The 19,096-nt window shown below is 38.7% G+C and overlaps 1 protein-coding gene across 3 annotated transcripts in view; it reads left to right on the forward strand.

The window, feature by feature from the left end:
* LOC134529244 (L-threonine ammonia-lyase) overlaps nucleotides 1-19,096 on the forward strand; it is a 416,545-nt gene that overhangs the window by 357,040 nt on the left and 40,409 nt on the right. For all 3 annotated transcript variants that reach the window (XM_063363140.1, XM_063363142.1, XM_063363143.1), the window contains 2 exons: nucleotides 9,747-9,883; nucleotides 10,762-10,987. In XM_063363140.1, coding sequence (XP_063219210.1) covers nucleotides 9,747-9,883; nucleotides 10,762-10,987 — 363 coding nt within the window. The remainder of the gene's footprint in view (nucleotides 1-9,746; nucleotides 9,884-10,761; nucleotides 10,988-19,096) is intronic.

Here is a 19,096-nt window from a genome sequence, read left to right on the forward strand (position 1 = left end):
CAATGTCGACTACCACTTCGTGTACTGTTTTGGCGAGCACAGGGGCGTAAATGATACTTTGCGGTACTTCGACCAGTAATATCCGGGCGGAACCATTGGCGAAAACTCGTGTAGCATGTTGTTTAGTCTTCCATTGAGATACGTTCCACTTGCCAAATTGCAGTTTATGCGTATTACATTGACGGGCATTATTTGTACGGGTAACGAGGAGACATGCAAGGTCTTGGCTGCGTATATTTTCAGTTCGAATCCGAGCATCAAACCTATGGTGCCAGGTTTCGTAAAGTCGACATTTTCACTGCAATAAACTTCGCACTGTAGCGTGTTTGGATTATCTCGCAATTCAAACACGATGTTTGGAGACAGGGCTTGCTTGATGTAATTTGTAATATCGCTCAACTCGTATGCTCCGGTAGGTATGGTCACTTCCCAAGCTGATGTTCCATCACTTTTCAAGAAGCACATTTTGCAGTTTTCTTCGTCAATGTTCGGTATGGCATTATACGTTTGGAAATCTACAAGCCCGATGCTCCATTCTCCGTTCAAGTCCAGCGGCGGGTAGAATGTGGCTCGTAGCTGCGAGCTACGTCCTGTCAATATGAGTGTTACGGACATGACTGATTGATTTTCGCTACTGTACATTTATTTTATAAAACAAATATTATTAATATATTTCGTACTTAATATTTGGTCAGAAATCTCAAGCACAAGTGACCACAGTTTGTTTGATTAGGCTTCTGTTCCGTTTTGTAATTGTAAAACAATGTAGTGGTCCGGCCTAGGTACCACCTAAGTTCGGGCGGAGGTCTCAAATTATCGAAACTGTCGTAGTAAGTAGCTTTTTTTCCCGTCTTTACATAGGCCACCCAGTGCGTGCCGTGACCCGCCGACGTGTCTAAATTAATTATGGCGCACTCACGTGTTTTTGGCTTGGTGGGCAAAGTGTCTCGCATAAACACACCGCGGAAATTTGGTATTTTAAGTTTGCGTGCGTACTTTATTAAATCTACGTTGGTGAGCGGTCGTTTCGGGAGCGAACATAGGATTTTCTCTTTACCCGTTTCTTTTTCATGCCACGGCCTGTCTTGTGAGGCCGTAAGTACAGTCCTGCGCCGTTTTTTTTACCGATGGCAATGGCTTCCATGATTGCATTATGTCTACGTGCTTCCTCCAACTGCTTTCGCTGGTTCTTGGACGTATTCACGGCCCTAGCAATGTTGGAAGCGGCTGCTGCAATCCCGCCTAGTGCACCTATAGCGGGCACCAGCAGCGGTAAAAATCCGCCCTTTTTCTTATTGGTTCTTTGTATCTTGCGCTTCTTGGTCTTGCGAATTCTGGGTTTATGAGCACCCATTCCTAATTTCGTCTTTGCCTTCATGATTTTAGATACGCCCCACGCTGCGATTTTTTCTCCAAGTCTCGCGTCCGGAGATTTGCTTATTTCTTCAGCTTCCTGTGCCAATATCTGATCTGCTCTGTGCCTCGATTCCAGATCCTTGCTGAGCGAGTAGGCGTTATCGTGCTGCTTGCACGTTTTGTCCAGAGAATTAATTCCCACGTCACCGCGAGCTAACCTTTTCGCTAGTTTAGTGCCGGGGCCGCAGAATCTGTAGCCGGGAATGTGTAGCTCGAATGGTAGATTGTTTATCAGCGAGTTTACGAGTCCCGCGCCGATGTGTTGTTTGTTCCTGCCTCTTCGAGACATTACATGCAACTGACCTAAAATCAATAAATACGATTGCTCTTATAGAATATTCGTCAGTAGCGATGGAGGTAGTCAAGCAAGATGTTTGTTTGCCCGTGTGCATTACGCAGGACGATGAAACTAGCGGTCGTGAATCACGGCATGGTATATTATTACCATATACCGTACGTTGCATCATAGCAGGGCAGTCAAACTGTGGCAAGACGTGTCTTTTACTGAGTTTACTGGAGGAGCCAAACGGTCTTCAGTTCGAGAACGTTTACTTGTATTCCAAGTCGTTGCAACAGCCAAAGTACCAGCGCTTGGCTGCTGTTATACGCTCGGTGGATGGTCTGAAGTATTTTCCGTTTAAGCGATAATACCGATGTGGTGTCTACCGACGAAGCAAAGCCTAATTCCGTGTTTGTTTTCGATGATGTGGCTTGTGAGAAGCAAGGCAAAATACAAGAGTACTTTTCCATGGGTAGACACAGTAAAGTAGACTGCATATACCTGTGTCAGACGTACAGTAGAATACCTAAACATTTCCTGCGTGATAATACGAATGTCATAGTTTTGTTTCGCATGGACGAACTTAATTTACGCCACGCTTACGACGATCACATAAACAACGACATGTCATTTCAGGAATTCAAAGACATGTGCTCCTTGTGCTGGAAACAGGAGTACGGGTTCCTAGTTATTGTCAAAGACTGGCCTCTATATAAGGGTAGGTACAGACAGGGTTTCGATCAGTTTATCGTCAAACATGAATCATAGCATTTCCAAATTTGGACGCAGCAGTCGATCTCCGAGTACCAAACTATGCACCGTGAAACACGATGCTTATATACGCAAATACATTTCGCTTTTCGGTCAAGAAATAAAACGAGCAAAAGACGAAATAATCGTGTACCTTGTAGCCATAGACCAGCGCGTGGAAGCTTCGGATTCTCGAATTCGCGACATGATCGAAGTTTCGAATGCACAAAGGCGTGATGACATAAAGTCGCTTCTGTCAAAACTTAATTCACGCCTGGTGTCTAAAGGTGCTTCGAAATAAAAAAAAAAATATGGATGTTAACACCGATTTGGCTAAGCAACTGCACGATGTCATCGAGGCCATATGAACAAAGTACTTGTTCGCCAAGCAACACAGATTAAGCGACGAGGTTCGAAGAGAGGAAAAATTGAAGCCCTTGAGTGCCCGTCTCGATAGTTTCATAGCCAGATGAGGGGACGTCGAAAACGGGAAACCGACTAAAATTGAAATAAAAGAAGAGCCGCCAACTACGTCCATGGGCAAACGAAAGCGAAGTCCACATCTAATGGCCGATTCCAACGTATCTACTAGCGAAGACGAAGTTTGTGTCGGTCGAACTCTTAGGAAGAAAACTCGAAATAAAAAAGGTTTCGAAGTCGGTCCTCTCGCTAGCGAGTACCTGGTCTCCTATGTGCCACGAAACAGCGACGCGACGTATGGCATGCATAAACGAGGTATTAAATGGGTCCTTGGTTTGAAGGAGGTTCATTTCGTGTCCGTCGATACTATTGAATGTGGAAAAGAGGTGATAAAACTTACTCGTGGATTATGCGAACTTTTGTTTCGTAAAAAACCGCGGCGATATTCAGAGATGGATTTGCGAAAATATAGAAGATTGCTAGATGCTTCCAACGCCGTTTACGCAAACAATGACCCGAAAACGGGTCGATTCAAAGATTATGAACATGAGAAATATACTTTGATAGCTAGTCTTTTCTTAGACATCGAAGGGGCCGGACTTTATAAACTCGACACTGGTAGAAAATTGGACTATGTATATTATGACGAACCGAACGAGTTGGTTGCTCGTCTTAGACTGCTACAGGCATCTCAGAGCGTGGGAAATAATTCGCACACCAACGAAATCGCTTCCATACTTGAAGAATTATGGGAAGCGTGATATATTGAATAGTGATCATGTCAAAGTTTGCCATTGTGGGCGAGTTGCATAAACCCGCAAGACGTAATTATCCGCATCGAAAAATCAAAATCAAAGGATTGGACGACAATTGGCAGTCTGATTTGATCGAGATGATTGAGTATTCGCGTGTGAACAAGGGCTACAGGTACATTCTCATAGTCATAGACACCTATTCAAAGTTCCTGTGGGCTAGACCCTTAAAACGGAAAACCGCTGTGGAAGTTACGAGTGCCATGGCGAATATTTTGAAACATAAACGAAGACCTTCGTTACTGCAGACGGACGACGGGAAAGAATTCTACAATGCATCATTCAAGGCTTTGATGAAAAAGTACAACATAAATCACTATTCTACGTTTAGTGGGGTCAAAGCATCGATAGCGGAACGTGTGATTCGTACAATGAAGAATAAACTGTATACTCGGTTCACTGCCAATCGTAATTACAAGTGGCTGAGTTTACTTCCTAAACTAGTACGAGAATACAATTCTACTGTGCATTCTACAACGAAACTCAAGCCGAAGGACGTAAAGGACAATCGACTGCTTCGAACTGTGTACTCCAAGACGAATATACTAGATTCGCGAAAGAAAAAAGCGAATATCGGCGACATTGTGCGGATTTCGAAAAATCGCGGAATTTTTCACAGACCTTACCAGGGGAATTGGACTAGTGAACTTTTTCGTGTATATAGAATAAAAAATACGTATCCACGTACTTATTTTCTCGAGGATCTGAAGGGGAAACGTATAACAGGGGCGTTTTATGGAGAAGAGATTATGAAAACTAAATATTCAGATACTTTTCTCGTTGAAAAAGTGTTAAAACGGAAAAATGGTAAGGCCTTAATACGATGGTTGCATCATGGACCAGAGTTTGTGAGAAAAGTTTTTTAAAAGAACTTGAGTGTAATGCTTATTTTGTATAAATAAATCTTTGTATGTAATAAATTGTATTTTTTTTTTATTTCTGTACGTGTATAAATGCACCATGCAAGGAGCGTGCAAGGAGCACGGCCGGTCCGCTCCGCGGTCGAGGGGACAGTGAGGCGGCTTTTATCCCCTCCACAGCGCCCGTGGCGGTGGTGGGGGGCCTGGCGTCCCCTGGCCACTTCGGTGGTGGTGGGGTGGGGTGGTGAAAATCTTAGTTTGCACAAATATACCCTTCTCTCCCCTGGTCCATGCAGGTGCCTCTGCCCCCACCATGTCGCTCGTCGGACCGTGGGACACGGCGCTGAGGACGGAGACCTGATGTCCTCTTCAAGGACACGTGTGCTGGTTGCCACGTGCTAACGTTATATTACAAAATTATTTTATTAAGAAGAACTTTTAATATATATAACTATAAAGATGAAAAGTATTAATTTTTTTACAAGTATAAAGATGTATAATTTTTTTCCAAGTATAAAGTTATAACGAATTAATTTTCTTTACAAGTATAAAGTCATAAGGAATTAATTTTTTTACAAGCATAAAGATGAAAAGAATTATTTTTTTTTCAAAGTATAAAGATGAACTGTTATAAAAAAAATTTCCAAGTATAAAGGTGAACTGTTATAATTTTATTCAAGTATAATGATGAACTGATATATTTCTTTTTTTTCCAAGTATAAACATGAAGAGATATAAAGAATATATTTTTTTTAAAAAACGTTGTGTATAGTGACTTGGAGATTTATTATTATGATAAAACACAAACATTAATATTTTTTTTCCATTTAATTTTCTCTACGTAATCATACATACATATATACATCACTCATACATTAGTTTTTGCCCCAATTCCCCCTCCCCCCTACCGAGTATCTACCTTCTTCGTGACGAGTAGATGTAAATTTGTTTTTTTTATATTTATTTGTTTAACAAGTTTTTTTAATACATACTTTAACATCTAAAACATTATAAGATTTTTAATTTTGTTTTGTAGAGATACATTGAGAAATTTCTAGATTAAATTTTTTTTTGTAGAGATACATTGAAAAATGTATTTATTAAAGTTTTTTTTTTCAAAGATACAAAAAACAAAATAATTATAAAGACCATGAATTTTTTTCATTTAGGTTTTGATTAAAACGATACACTGAAACAACTATACAACATCAAAATAATATTTATAAAGCATATGATGGTTAATTTTTGCATTGCCTATGAATATGCATTGCAGCGTTAAAGTAAGTGTCACACAATAGTTTTGATCTGGCCACGGGGCACAGTTCACGACAGCAAGGTGTCTCAAACTTTGAACAATAACCTAAATCAACGTGGTACATGTACCTACAATGTTTTAGTCCACCGCACTGTTCACTGTAGCGATATTTACGATTACCGATTTTCGATGTCTTTAGTTCATCAATCGAACACGGAAAATACGCGTGCGGATGGCATAGCTTAATTACACACTTTGGGTTCGAACAGTCATATGCGATTATAGGTTTAACGGTACCGAAGGGATCCTTGGATTCCCATTTAAGCCTAAAGTGCGTGTCTTCACGACACGATTCAAAGTACGTAATGTCCGTGGCGAACACATCGGTAGTGGAACCGTAATAAAACACTTGATATTGAACCACTGTTGTCCTGATCGTACGAAAGAATAGTTTTCTTGTCCGATGTCGAACAGGGCGCACTTTTCAGTCTCGTGAGGGCGTGGGTCCGGACAGAGGTCCCAGCACCACGTGGTGACATCTTCTTCGTCATCGTCGTCGTCGTCGCCGACGTGGTCGACAAAGTCTGGGTACCTGATAGAAGATGTCCTCTAGGCGAACCACGTTGACGATCTCTGGGGCAGCTGTCGCGTCACGACGGCTGAGACGTCCTCGTTTGGGACGTGCGGCTGCCACGGTCCCTCTGCGAAAGATGTCCAAAACATGTCGGACGATGGCGACATTGATGGGCTCCGACGACCCTCGTCGATGCGGTCACCCGCCGCCACCTCCGTCGTCGACATGATGATGATGCTGGATTTGTTACGAGGATGCCGCGACGATGGCGCCTCACTCTTCGATGTCGGAGTCTTGTGCATCTTGCTGCTGCTGCTGATGCTGCTGCTGGAGCTCTATAGCTGCCTCCAACGTACGCAGGATGCGGTGGTGTAGATACAGAATTAATTCCTCGCTTCCGTGAAATGCTTCAAATGTACTTAAGATGGTTGCAGTTAGCGATTGACGAATTTGATCGAACGACATTCCTTCGTATCCCGTAATTATTTCCGCAATGAATTCGTGCATTTCGGCAAGCGAAACCATGATTATAATTATTACGTAAAAAAAATCCGTCTCCGAGGCACGATGTAAGTACTCGGCGTCGACGGATGTCTCCGCGGCACGATGCAGGTACTCGGCGTCGACGGAGGAGGAACTGAGGCAAAAACTGAAGGCTCCCGGGTCCGGCGGCCGGTATTTATAGGCTAAAAAAATTAGGGGTGAAAGGGGTATGGATGGGAATGAGGGTAAAGAGAGGGAGGGGGAAAAACTAGAGTAGTAGTGGTGGGTGGTTATTACGATAAAAAATAAAATAAATAAAAAAGGGGTGGGGTGGGGGGTGGATCATCTTGTGCGAAAAATAATATTTTTTTAGGGGGGGGAGATGTAAGTTCGTATATGTGCATGGTAAAAGTGGTGGGGGTCAGTCTGCCAGCACCCACCATTTAGGATGGAGCCTGTCGCCATTTTTAATTTTTTTGCACTCGTCGGGTTCGAACCGAGGACTCCGAGCTCCGTGTCGTAAATGTTTATTTTTTAAAAAAAATATTAAAATTTTATTAATTGAATTTTTTTAAAAATTTTAAATTTTTTTTCATTAAAATCGGATAATAAATAAAGATTTTAAAGATGGCGACCATAACTGAAATTGCAACGGTGACGTCATAATTCAAAATGGCGGAAAACACAATGCCGGAATGTTTGAGAAAACAAAATGACGTCATCCAAAATGGTGGATCCAATATGGCGGATCCAAAATGGCCGCCGGGGTCAAGGTCAAGGTCAAAGGTCAAGGTCACAACCATCCAAGATGGCTGCCGTGACGTCACAATCCAATATGTCGGACACCGGCACCGGCACCACATCCTGAATCCTGATCTCGGACCGGCTATTACACACTACTCACCTGATAAAAATATTTTCAGTGCTGATTTTGTAGCAGAAATTCACAATTTAATTGCAACTCAGGATAAAATGACATGACACATTAAGTAAAAAATCCTTCATGCAGAGATCGATTCCTCACAAATAATCAGGAGAATTCTAGCCAAGAATAATCAGAAGCACTTGGAGGAAACCATCAGATGTCTTAGTCAGGAATAATCAGAAGCACTCGGAGAAAAATATCGTAAGTATTCCTTAATATCAGAAACATCACAGAAAAAATTAAAACTAATAAATATAAAAATTTAAAAAAATGAATAAAAAATGACAAAAACCAGTTCTGTCAGCTTGTGAACTTCACATTTGTTGAGCAAGGATAGAGTTCTAGTACAAGTCAGAATTTTTGTAATTTTTTATCATTTTATTTTAATTTTTATTACTTTTTGAGGAATTTTTGCGTCCAAGATGGCTGCCGTGATGTCAGAGGTTGGTCGGTCACTGACCCCACCACCAATCGCAGCCTGTAACCTGTACCCGGACCGGCCAATACATACTACTATCTCATTCGGGATATCATCCCCATGACTCGTCTCGCGTCCAGCATCAACCCTGCCGTCTGCATCACTCTATGGCATACCAGGTGTGTAGGTACACTTCCACGTCCTCTACGTCACTCATGCCATCTATAGGTATGAGAGTATACGTCCCAGCCCTCCATGGGTCATCAATAAATTTCTCAATTATCATGTCTCGAGAAGAGATCGTGTCACAATTTGGAGAACACTAGTAATTCTGAATGGTGTTGATGGTGGTGATGGTCCTCCTTCCCCGCAGAGTGCAGTTATTTTGGCTGATATGTAGTCGGTGATTTTTACGTCGATCGGGTCCGGATGCAATTGGTTTAGCACTTCATTAATTTACATTTCGGTTTCGTAAACGATGGTTATGTCACAACCGTCGTAACCTGCAACGACTTCGTCGATGATCTGGTATAGATGTTTAGGCGAGAAAGCAACTGGTGCCACGTACTGATCAGATTCTAACTCACGAGCTTGAAGTTTGCACATGATATTTCCCTCGAGTACACCACTGACACAGGAACTGCAGCAAATTTACGGGGGCCCCGGTCTAATCAGCCGTGATTTATAGCATAAACTGTTGGCGAATGGAAAGGGGGGTGGGGAGAAAAAGTGGGAGGGAGGTTAAGTTCATATATGTTTTAGAAAAAAGTGGTGGGTGTCAGTCTGCCAGCAGCAACCACGAGGGAAGGGTTTCCCTCGCCGTGTTCGAACCGAGGACTTCATGAAGTTTTTATATTAACATTTTATGAAGTAATTTTTTTAAAATTTAAATTTTTCCCGTCAAAATTGGATCAAAATTACGGAATTTAAATATAGTAGCCGTAACGAAAAATGCAACGTTTCTAGAATTAAAAATGACCAAAAGTTTTTATTAATTTTTATTAAGTAAATTTTTTATGAATTTTTAAATTGTTCCCATTAAAATCGAATAATAATTATGGGTTTTCAAGATAGCAGCCATAACAAAAATTGCAAATCTATGGAGTGGGGTGACAGATAACAAAATTCAAAATGACGGAATTTAAATGGCAGAATTCTAAATAGCTGCAAAACAAAATGGCTGATCCAGAATGGCCGCCGGGGTCAATGTCAATGTCAAGGTCAAAAGTCATCCAAGTTGGCTGCCGTGACATCAGGGCGGTCGGTCATTGACCCCATCCACAAACCACAGCCTGGAACCTGTCCCAGTACATACTTTTATATTCTACTTTTACAAATATAATAAATAAAGATTTTTTAAGCTAAAATTATAATGAAATATTTTCTTTAGTAAATCATTTGCTCCACTCGATGGGCCTCTCCTGATCTTTAGGTAAGGCATAGGCCCACCTCTGAGCACGCCACTGGTTCGGACATTCCTTGTGATGTCACTTCTAGGGCCATGTACGTATAAGTATATCCAGCCTAAGTTGCAGTCTGTGTGGCTTGTCTAGGTGGTGGTGAAAGAGGAGTGGATTGCGGTAGCTATCCTACGCCTTGTGGAGCTGGAAAAGTGCGTCGTGGAAGGAGCGGGCGCTGCGGGTTTAGCGGCCATCCTGGCCGGCCACCTGGATGAGATGAAAGGCAAAAGGTAATGTGCAATGTGGTAAACCATGAGAAGATTTAGTGTTTAACCTAGGATGGATACTTGCTGTTCAAAATGTTATACAGTTTTAGAAGGTGTTTTGGTTACAAAAAGATATGGACCATCCAAGTGTTACAAAGTTACCAATCTGCAATGTGTTCTTTCAAGTCCTCCGATACGGTAAAGAAATTTGCTTTTTATTGTTACCTGTGTTGATTAATTTGTTTGCAAGTAGTCTTACTGTTATATTCCTCCATATTTCTTCAGCCTAAGCACATACATATGTTTTATTATACCTGATTAAATTGATAAACATTTTTCACTAATAGAAACGTTTTCCTATACCTCTTTTTCCACATCATTTACCTCATTGCTCTCGTCATCTATTAACAAATATACAATTCAGAGTAATTTATTTTCCTTCCATCCTTCTTCTGTACATTGCCGCACACCAAATGTAGCACTTTGCTATTTTCTTTAATATCTTTGACTAGTGACCTACATACTTCGCTATTAACCAATAGGTTTACATGTAAGTGTCCTGTGATAGTTTGACTAAACGCGCCTGCTAAATATTTTCCCCAGAAAGTAAAATTTGAACTTGTTGAAAAACAATGAGTTAATCGTATATAAGTTTGTACTGCTTGTTAAATGCAGGTCTTGCAGTTTTGTTTTAACTGTTTCATAGATATAAGTTTTATCAAAATCGGTAGAGTTGTTTCCCAGTAAATAACTTAAGTTCGTTATTCCACAATATTTAAAAAAAAAAAAAAAACATTTTTATATTTTATAGGTTGCAGCAATATTATTCATATATTAATACCATCATTACTGATAAACAAAACCATTAAAGAAAATTATATAATGAAAGGCAATTTTTTCAGGGTGGTATTGCCTCTCTGTGGAGGTAACATAGATACAACGATCCTGGGCCGATGTCTGGAACGAGGACTGGCGGTGGATGGCAGGCTTCTCAAGTTCACAGTGACAGTTAGCGACCGACCAGGAGGTATATCTGAGCTTTGCAAGCTCGTTGCCTCGCTTGGCGTCTCCATCAAAGACATTATCCACGAGAGAGCCTGGATACAATCCGACATTTTCAGTGTAAAGGTACGTGAAACAATCATTCGTAATACTGATCAAAGATTTTTAATCTTGAGCTTTTCGGAAGTTCCCGTTCTCTCTTCCTCGTGGTTTTGACACCGAACCGAGTGAAGTTTCTCTGATAACAGGGAATTTAAAACCTCCTAATTTCAAAATTATAAAAATTACGAATACTTGCTATCACAATACCAACAGCCTCACTGGAGTATACTTTTAAGTGATTATTTTGGTTTATACAAAAATGTATCTTGTAGCTCTGCTACGGTGTTGTGTCCGAAATATTTATTCAGTCTGGCTGTATTCAGTTACCTGAGAATAAATCAAATGAATAAAACTGGAGCGATTCAGTGTGATTAATCCCATATTTAAAAGATGGACTACTTGAAACAATGTAAGCAAGCCTGTTCATTCAAATATCCAGCTCGTTAGTAGCGCTAAATCACTGATTGCTTGCTTCATCCAACCGATTTATCAGCCAGGCAGACACTCGGTGCCCGTACAAAAGCTGGCTAAATTAAGGGACTCGTCTAGTCAGGGGCGTACCTATCTGTGTTAGTGAGGCGGGATGATTAGCGCGACGCTCGCTGGTGCTTCTAGCGCGGTGTCGCCTCTAAGCGCAAGGCTCTGAACTGGCGCGCAGCCTTCTCGTCATCCATTGGACAACAAGGAAATTTGAGCCGTGAAAATAACACAAGATAAAGGTGTTCAATCAAGTCTTTTAAGTGAATTCAAAAATTCGTACTGGTCCTTGTATACCTAATAATTACTAATAAAACATGCCTTTTAGCCATTTTAACTCTCCTAAAAATACAGTTCAAAAGTTTAATCCTGAATCAGAAATACTTTTTGGCCCTCAGAAAATTCTTAAATGCATTTGTAAACAGAACCCACTCGGATATCTTGAGCAGTTTACAAATCGAGCTGTTTTTCCTGAAGCTCTGCGCATCGTATCTATGTGTGCCTGGGCAGGCCCTTATGTGGTACGCGGAAAAGAGAGTATTCATAAATCATGCTATAAGAAATAAATATCGTTCCACAACTGCCTTTCAACTGAAATGATACAAATTAAATTAGTGAATCAAGGATTTCAGCAAAAAATGTCCACGTGGGAAAATTATTTTTTCCATAATGCAAAACTTAGTGGTTTGTTCTTAGGGTGAAAAATAAACTTTAAAGATATTTGTAATTTTTCATAGAAAAAATATCATCTATGAAACAATTAACATTATTTGAAAATGTAAAAGGTGCGTGATAGTCGTCATTGTTAATCGTGTCATCGTTATATTTAATCTATAGTGTTAATATTAAATGACTATTGTTTCAGTTAGACAGGTGCTTAATTTTATTTACATCATACATATCAATAAACAGAAAATTGTGAATTTGACTAGCATTGACTCAGAACCAATGAAAGTTAAAAACATACGTTTGTTGACTATAGCTGTATTGCTTGCAATGCTTACAAACTATATCTGGCTAGGCCCATCAATATTAACGAGCTCAAAGGTATCAACATTAGAAACGTCACACATTAGGTACCTTTATATAGCGGCAAGTGTTTATCAAAAAAATAAAAAGTCATTAGATTGTAATAAGTTATGACCGCGTCAGCAGTTTTTATCTAGTGATTGGCGGCCATCTGGAAGAGAAGCCATTGCCTTATTTGGCCATGCCATTCAGGGCGCGTTTGATTCCGCAAAAAATTGCTGTGTTTCGTGTGCCGGCGGTAGACATGCGTTTCTTTGAAAATCAACCAATCAAAAAGCACAGTCCATGCTACAGTGTTCTGACACAGCTAGTCTCGAAATGTTTTGCAGACAAAGTGACCCTACCTATATAAGTGTCAGTAGTAGGGTTCGTTTATTCATGAGGCAGACTTTTGGCTGAGTGAGGGAGGGGGAGTTTGTCAATGACCAGCTGCCATCTTGTAATTTTCGTTTCAAAATTTCCGTTTTTCCTCAAAAATGCTTCTGAAGTATTAGTAGTATATGAATGGTGGTCCTGCGCCAGGCTTTAAGGCTGTTAAGCCGATAAGCCGTTCACCATTTTGGATTGTGACGTCACGGTGGCCATCTTGGATGGCCATGACCTTTACCTTTGACCTTTACCTTGACCTTTAACCTTCAAATTTTTGCCAAAATTTATTCACAATTTGCCTAAATTTGCCAAAATTCCTTTAAATTCACCAAAATTTCTATTTTTTGGGAAATAAATTCCACCAAAAAAAACCTCAAAAATTTTGAAAAAATAATAATTTCTCTTTTCGAGGGAAACATTCCCGTTTCGAGGGAAAATTTACCGTTTTTAGACCTTAAAAATCCCAGCAGCTAGAAATGACCATGTTGAGGCATAAGCATCCATGTCTACAGCCTCCGATAAGCCTCTGACGTCATCATCGATGATGTAATTTTGGATTATGATGTCACCATTGCAATTTTCGTTACGGCCGCCATCTTCAAAATCTTTATTTGTTATCCGATTTTAATGGACACAAATTTAAAACTGATGAAAAAATTAAATTAATACAATATTAATAAAAATATTAAAAAAAAAATATTTATGACATGGAACTCGGAGTCCTCGGTTCGAACCCGGTGAGGGCAAAAAAAATGGTGACCGATACTTCCTTCATTGTGGCTGCTGGTAGACTGACCCCCACCGCTAGTATGATTTCATGTCCACCATCTTGAAAATCCGTAATTTTTATGTTTTAAAATCGGGAAAAATTTTAAAAGTCATAAAAAAATTAATCAATCAAATTTAATAATAAAAATTTAATAAAATATTACATAAAAACCACTGTTGCACATAAAGTTACGGTCGTCATCTTGGATTATATTAATGTTACATGTTTCGTTATGCCCGCAATCTTGGTTGAGTACGATGTCATCGTTACACTTTTCGTTACGACCGCCATATTGTATTCTATTAATGTTGAATGTTTCGTTACGGCCGCCATCTCGGTAATTTGTAATTATATAGCTAGAAATTCGGGTAAAATTACAAAATTCATTAAACAAATTTATAATCAATATAATGATTGATTCGATCAGTTCCTGTCCTTGGTTCGAACCCTGTACGATGCAAAAAATTAATTTTATATAAAAAATAATAACTTAAATAAAGCATGTACAAAATCCTAAAAGAGGCTTAAAATCATCTACTAACATCATCCTATAAGTCATTACGACCGCCATCTTGGATATTTATATTTATTGACTTATAAATTCGGGAAAAATTCCAAAATTCACCGGAAAAAAAACTATTTTATTTACATATTAAAACTTTGGATTCCTGTCGTTGGTTTGCTTCTTGACCAGTGTTAAGTGTAACTAAATAATAAATAAATTTAATTTTCTGTTTTTCATTACCTTTCGTTGAATTTATTAATAATTCACTCTACGAAAAACAAACTCAAGACATTATACCTGTCCGACGAATTAAATACGTTGTCGCATTACCTAACAGGAAAGCCTAGTATTTCGATACTTAGATTACCTCTAAAACGTTCATGTACAAAGCCGTACATACATATAGACTGAATGTCTTTGGACCATGAGACCGGCTCATAAACAATGTCAGACGTATAGATCAGTCATTTCTGAACCTCACGAACTTCTGCCTGCTTGTGAACTTCTCATTTGTAGAACAAGGATTGAGTTCTAGCACAAGCAGGCAGAATTTTTTGTAATTTTTTTTTAATTTTTTATTTTTATTATAAATGGTTTTCTGTGATTTTCTGTAGATATGTCAAACGTGTAATGGTGTTCTCCGTGTGCTCCCGATTATTCTTGTCAATATTATTATGGTTTTCTCCGTGTGCTCCCGATTATTCTTGTCAATATTATTATGGTTTTCTCCATATGCTCCCGATTGTTCTTGTCAATATTTTGATGGTTTTCTCTGTGTGCTCCTGATTATTCCTGTGGTTTCTCCAAATGCTTCTGGTTATTTATGAAGAACCGATCTCTGCATGAAGGATTGTTTACCTAATGAGACATGCCATTTTATCCAGAGTTGTAATTAAATTGTGAATTTCTGCTACTAAATCAGCGCTTGTAATATTTTTTATCATGTGGAATTAAAATAAATTAATTACTCAGTCCGATAATATGTTACAAGATGGATGAGAAACACTATCACGAAGGACGAACTTCCTTATCCTTGGTGTCTAGCGAAGCCTTCCATCTTTTGCGAACGTTAGTGAGCATCACGCATCCCACATAAAATAAATAATATTTACCGGCAAGTAAAATATTGTGTCAATTGTTGTTGACAAGCAGAACTACTTCCAAGTTGCTTTGGATAAGATAACTTTACTCTCGCTAATGAAATATTAAACAAATTCTATTTAAGTAAAGGCTCCAATTTGAAAACTTTCAGTCTGCATCTAACATAAGCCAAAGTAACTAATATGAATCCTGATTCGGTGTCTGTCCCTGTATCGAATGACACAGGTGTAAGTTTTGCAGCAAAGAATTTATCTTGAGAAAGAATGGAAGACAACATGAGAATAATGACTGTGTTAAAAATCCACTACGGAATATGATAAGTTGTGTTCGATGTAGCAAGTCGTTTACGCGAAGAGAGAGCTTAAAAAACATGACAGAACTTGTAACGCCAAGCCTGCGTACAAGCTAGAGGACAACGATGGATCTACTAGTCTAAAGAAGAGTGATCAGCATTACGACAATAGTTTTCCTTGTCTTGGGAGAGATTATGTTCGTGGCTCTTCCGATCACGACAAACAACTTAAATTGAAGGACGTAGATTATTTATGGAAGAACGAAGACAGTGGAAGTATCCTTAACGTGAAAAGTGAGAATACATTTCAGTCGAATTCAAGTAGATATTTCCTACTTTGTAAAAATGATGAACTCCTGAAAATGAAGCATGAAGACTATGAAGAAACTTCGAAATCATCGATATCGAATTCTTACGGTAATCTTGGTGAAGACGCCTTCTACAGTGATGGCTACAGTGACTCTGAGGCTGTTGACAAAGGCATAGACTGTGATGAAACACCTAAAGCTGACATGTTCGAAGACTGTGACGGTGTCCTGAGACCGAAACGATGGAAACGACGTGTTATAATAAATAAATCTGATAAAGCTTATTAGGATCACTGGGACGATAGTGATATTAAAAGTATTTATAATAAACATGCAAGGAAGATGGTAGCAGAAGAGAGTGATAACACATCATGGAAAGATCCAAACATATTGGTTGACCGGCTAAGACTTCTACATGGCTGGCATTGTGTAGGAAACTATTCGTGCATCAAAGAAATATCCTTCATATTAAAAGAACTGAGGAAAACTGGCTACATGCATTAATGGCTTATTTTACTTGCATATGTACAATGTTGAGGAATAAATTAAATATTTAAAGTAAAAATTTAATGATTCATTTCATGTATTCTGAAATATAACTAGGACTTAGTTATCTAAACACAGCTTCCTCTTTTTATTGTGCTTCGAAATGCGCGTCCTTTTCGTTAAATGTGCTTCCTTTTTGTTGATTGTGCTTCCAAATGTGCTGCCTTTTTGATTGTGCTTCCAAATGTGCTTCATTTTTGTTAATTGTGCTTCCGTTTTGTTGATGGTGCTTCCAAATGTGCTGCCTTTTTGATTGTGCTTCCAAAATGTGTTTCCTTTATGTTGATTGAGCTTCCTTTTTGTTGATGGTGCTACCAAAAAGTGCATCCTTTTTTGTTGATTGATTGTGTTTCCAAATGTGCTTCCTTTTTTTGATGGTGCTTCCAAAATGTGCTTCCTTTTTGTTGATTGTGCTTCCGTTTTGTTGATGGTGCTTCCAAATGTGCTGCTTTTTTGATTGTGCTTCAAAAATGTGCTTCCTTTTTGTTGATTGTGCTTCCTTTATGTTTATTGTGCTTCCTTTTTGTTGATGGTGCTTCCAAAATGTGCTTCCTTTTTTTGTTGATTGATTGTGCTTCCAAATGTGCTGCCTTTTTGTTGATGGTGCTTCCAAATGTGCTGCTTTTTTATTGTGCTTCCAAAATGTGCTGCCTTTTTGATTCTGCTTCCAAAATGTGCTTCCTTTTTGATGGAATTCTTGGTCCTCTTGTAAGCGTAAAAACATGTTACGTTGGTTTAATTGAATATAATTAGCTGTCGATGAAGAAGGTCGAGAGGTTCATAAATGACAGGTCTATATGTCTAACATTGTTTATGAGCCGGTCTCGTGGTCCAAAGACGTTTAGTCTATATGTATGTACGGCTTTGTACGTGAACATTTTAGAGGTAATCTAAGTATCGAAAAACTAGGCTTTCCTGTTAGGTAATGCGACAACGTATTTAATTCGTCGGACAGGTATATTGTCTTGAGTTTGTTTTTCGTAGAGTGAATTATTAATAAATTCCACGAAAGGTAATGGAAAACAGAATATTAAATTTATTTAATATTAAGTTGCACTTGACACTGGTCAAGAAGCAAACCGACGACAGGAATCCAAAGATTTAATATGTAAATAAAATAGTTAATTTTCGGTGAATTTTGGAATTTTTCCCGAATTTATAAGTCATTAAATACAAATATCCAAGATGGCGGTCGTAATGACTTACAGGATGATGTTAGTAGATGATTTTAAGCCTCATTTAGGATTTTGAACATGATTAATTGAAGTTATTATTTTTTATATAAAATTATTTTTTTTTGCATCGTCCAGGGATATAACCAAGGACAGGAATCGATAGAATCAATCCGTATATTGATTATAAATTAGTTTAATGAATTTTGTAATTTTACTTGAATTTCTAGCTAAATAATTAAAAATTACCAAGATGGCGGCCGTAACGAAACATTCAACATTAATATAATACAATATGGCGGGCGTAACGAAACATGCAACATTTATATAATCCAAGATGACGACCGTAACTTTATGTGCAACAGTGGTTTTTATGTAATATTTTATTAAATTTTTATTATTAAATTTCATTGATTAATTATTTATGACTTTTAAAAATTTTCCCGATTTTCTAACATAAAAATTACGGATTTTCAAGATGGTGGACATGACGTCATACTACCTGATGATATATATGTTATGAAAAAAGTGGTGGGGCTCAGTCTGCCAGCAGCCACCATGAAGGAAGGATCGGTCGCCATTTTTTTTTGCCCTCACCGGGTTCGAACCGAGGTCTCCAAGTTCTATGTCATAAATATTTGTTTTTTTAATATTTTTATTAAATTGTATTAATTTTTTTTATTAATTTTAAATATTTTCATTAAAATTGGATAACTAATAAAGATTTTAAAGATGGCGGCCATAACGGAAATTGCAACATTGACGTCATAATCCAAAATTACATTATCCATGATGACATCAGAGGTTTATCGGAGGCTGTAGACATGTATGGCTCTATGTCAGTTCCCCGACCTCGTCATAACCCCGACCGTTTCCCCTGCACTGCTTCGACCTCCCTCCACGATACCTCCTGGCAGCCCTTGGTCCGCCCCGCAGAAATATCACTGTTCCCATTGGCAGTTGCCAAATACTCTCCCATTGGCTGAGGGGTGGTGGTGGACCCGAAGGGGGGGGGGGACCCAAGGGGTGGGTGGGACCCGCACGGTGGTTGGGACTCGAATGCGGAGTGCTCGGGCGAACTGGGTATTAGGCGCTCATAACTGTGTGGGAGGTGAAGGAAACTTCCTGCGGCATTACAAATGCATTCCTATGGTCTTTGATCATTGGTCTTTTATTTGAAATATTTACTGCATTCCACTTAAATTATAATGCTGTATGAAACATAATATCTGCGTAATTCGCATTTTTTTGTATCAAATACTAGTGTTCTCTCACCATTCAATTATATATGTGCTTACGTGCTTGATTTTTCATGAAAATTATTATTTTTTAAGTGCCGCAACTATTGGTGAAAACTAACGGGTAAATAAGTTACGAGATAATACAGTAACATACATACTTAAAAGTGTTCAGGTTATTTATTCCCCGCAATTTTTTTTGCGTGAAATTGTTTTGGTTATATTTTGTAACAATTAAATACAAATCATTCTTTTACTTGTCAACAAGCTCTATTTGTATCATATCAATATCTTCTAAATCCAAATAAACATCTCTTATATGATCAA

Source organism: Bacillus rossius, chromosome 2 (genome assembly GCF_032445375.1).
Source record: "Bacillus rossius redtenbacheri isolate Brsri chromosome 2, Brsri_v3, whole genome shotgun sequence".
Lineage (NCBI taxonomy): Eukaryota > Metazoa > Arthropoda > Insecta > Phasmatodea > Bacillidae > Bacillus > Bacillus rossius.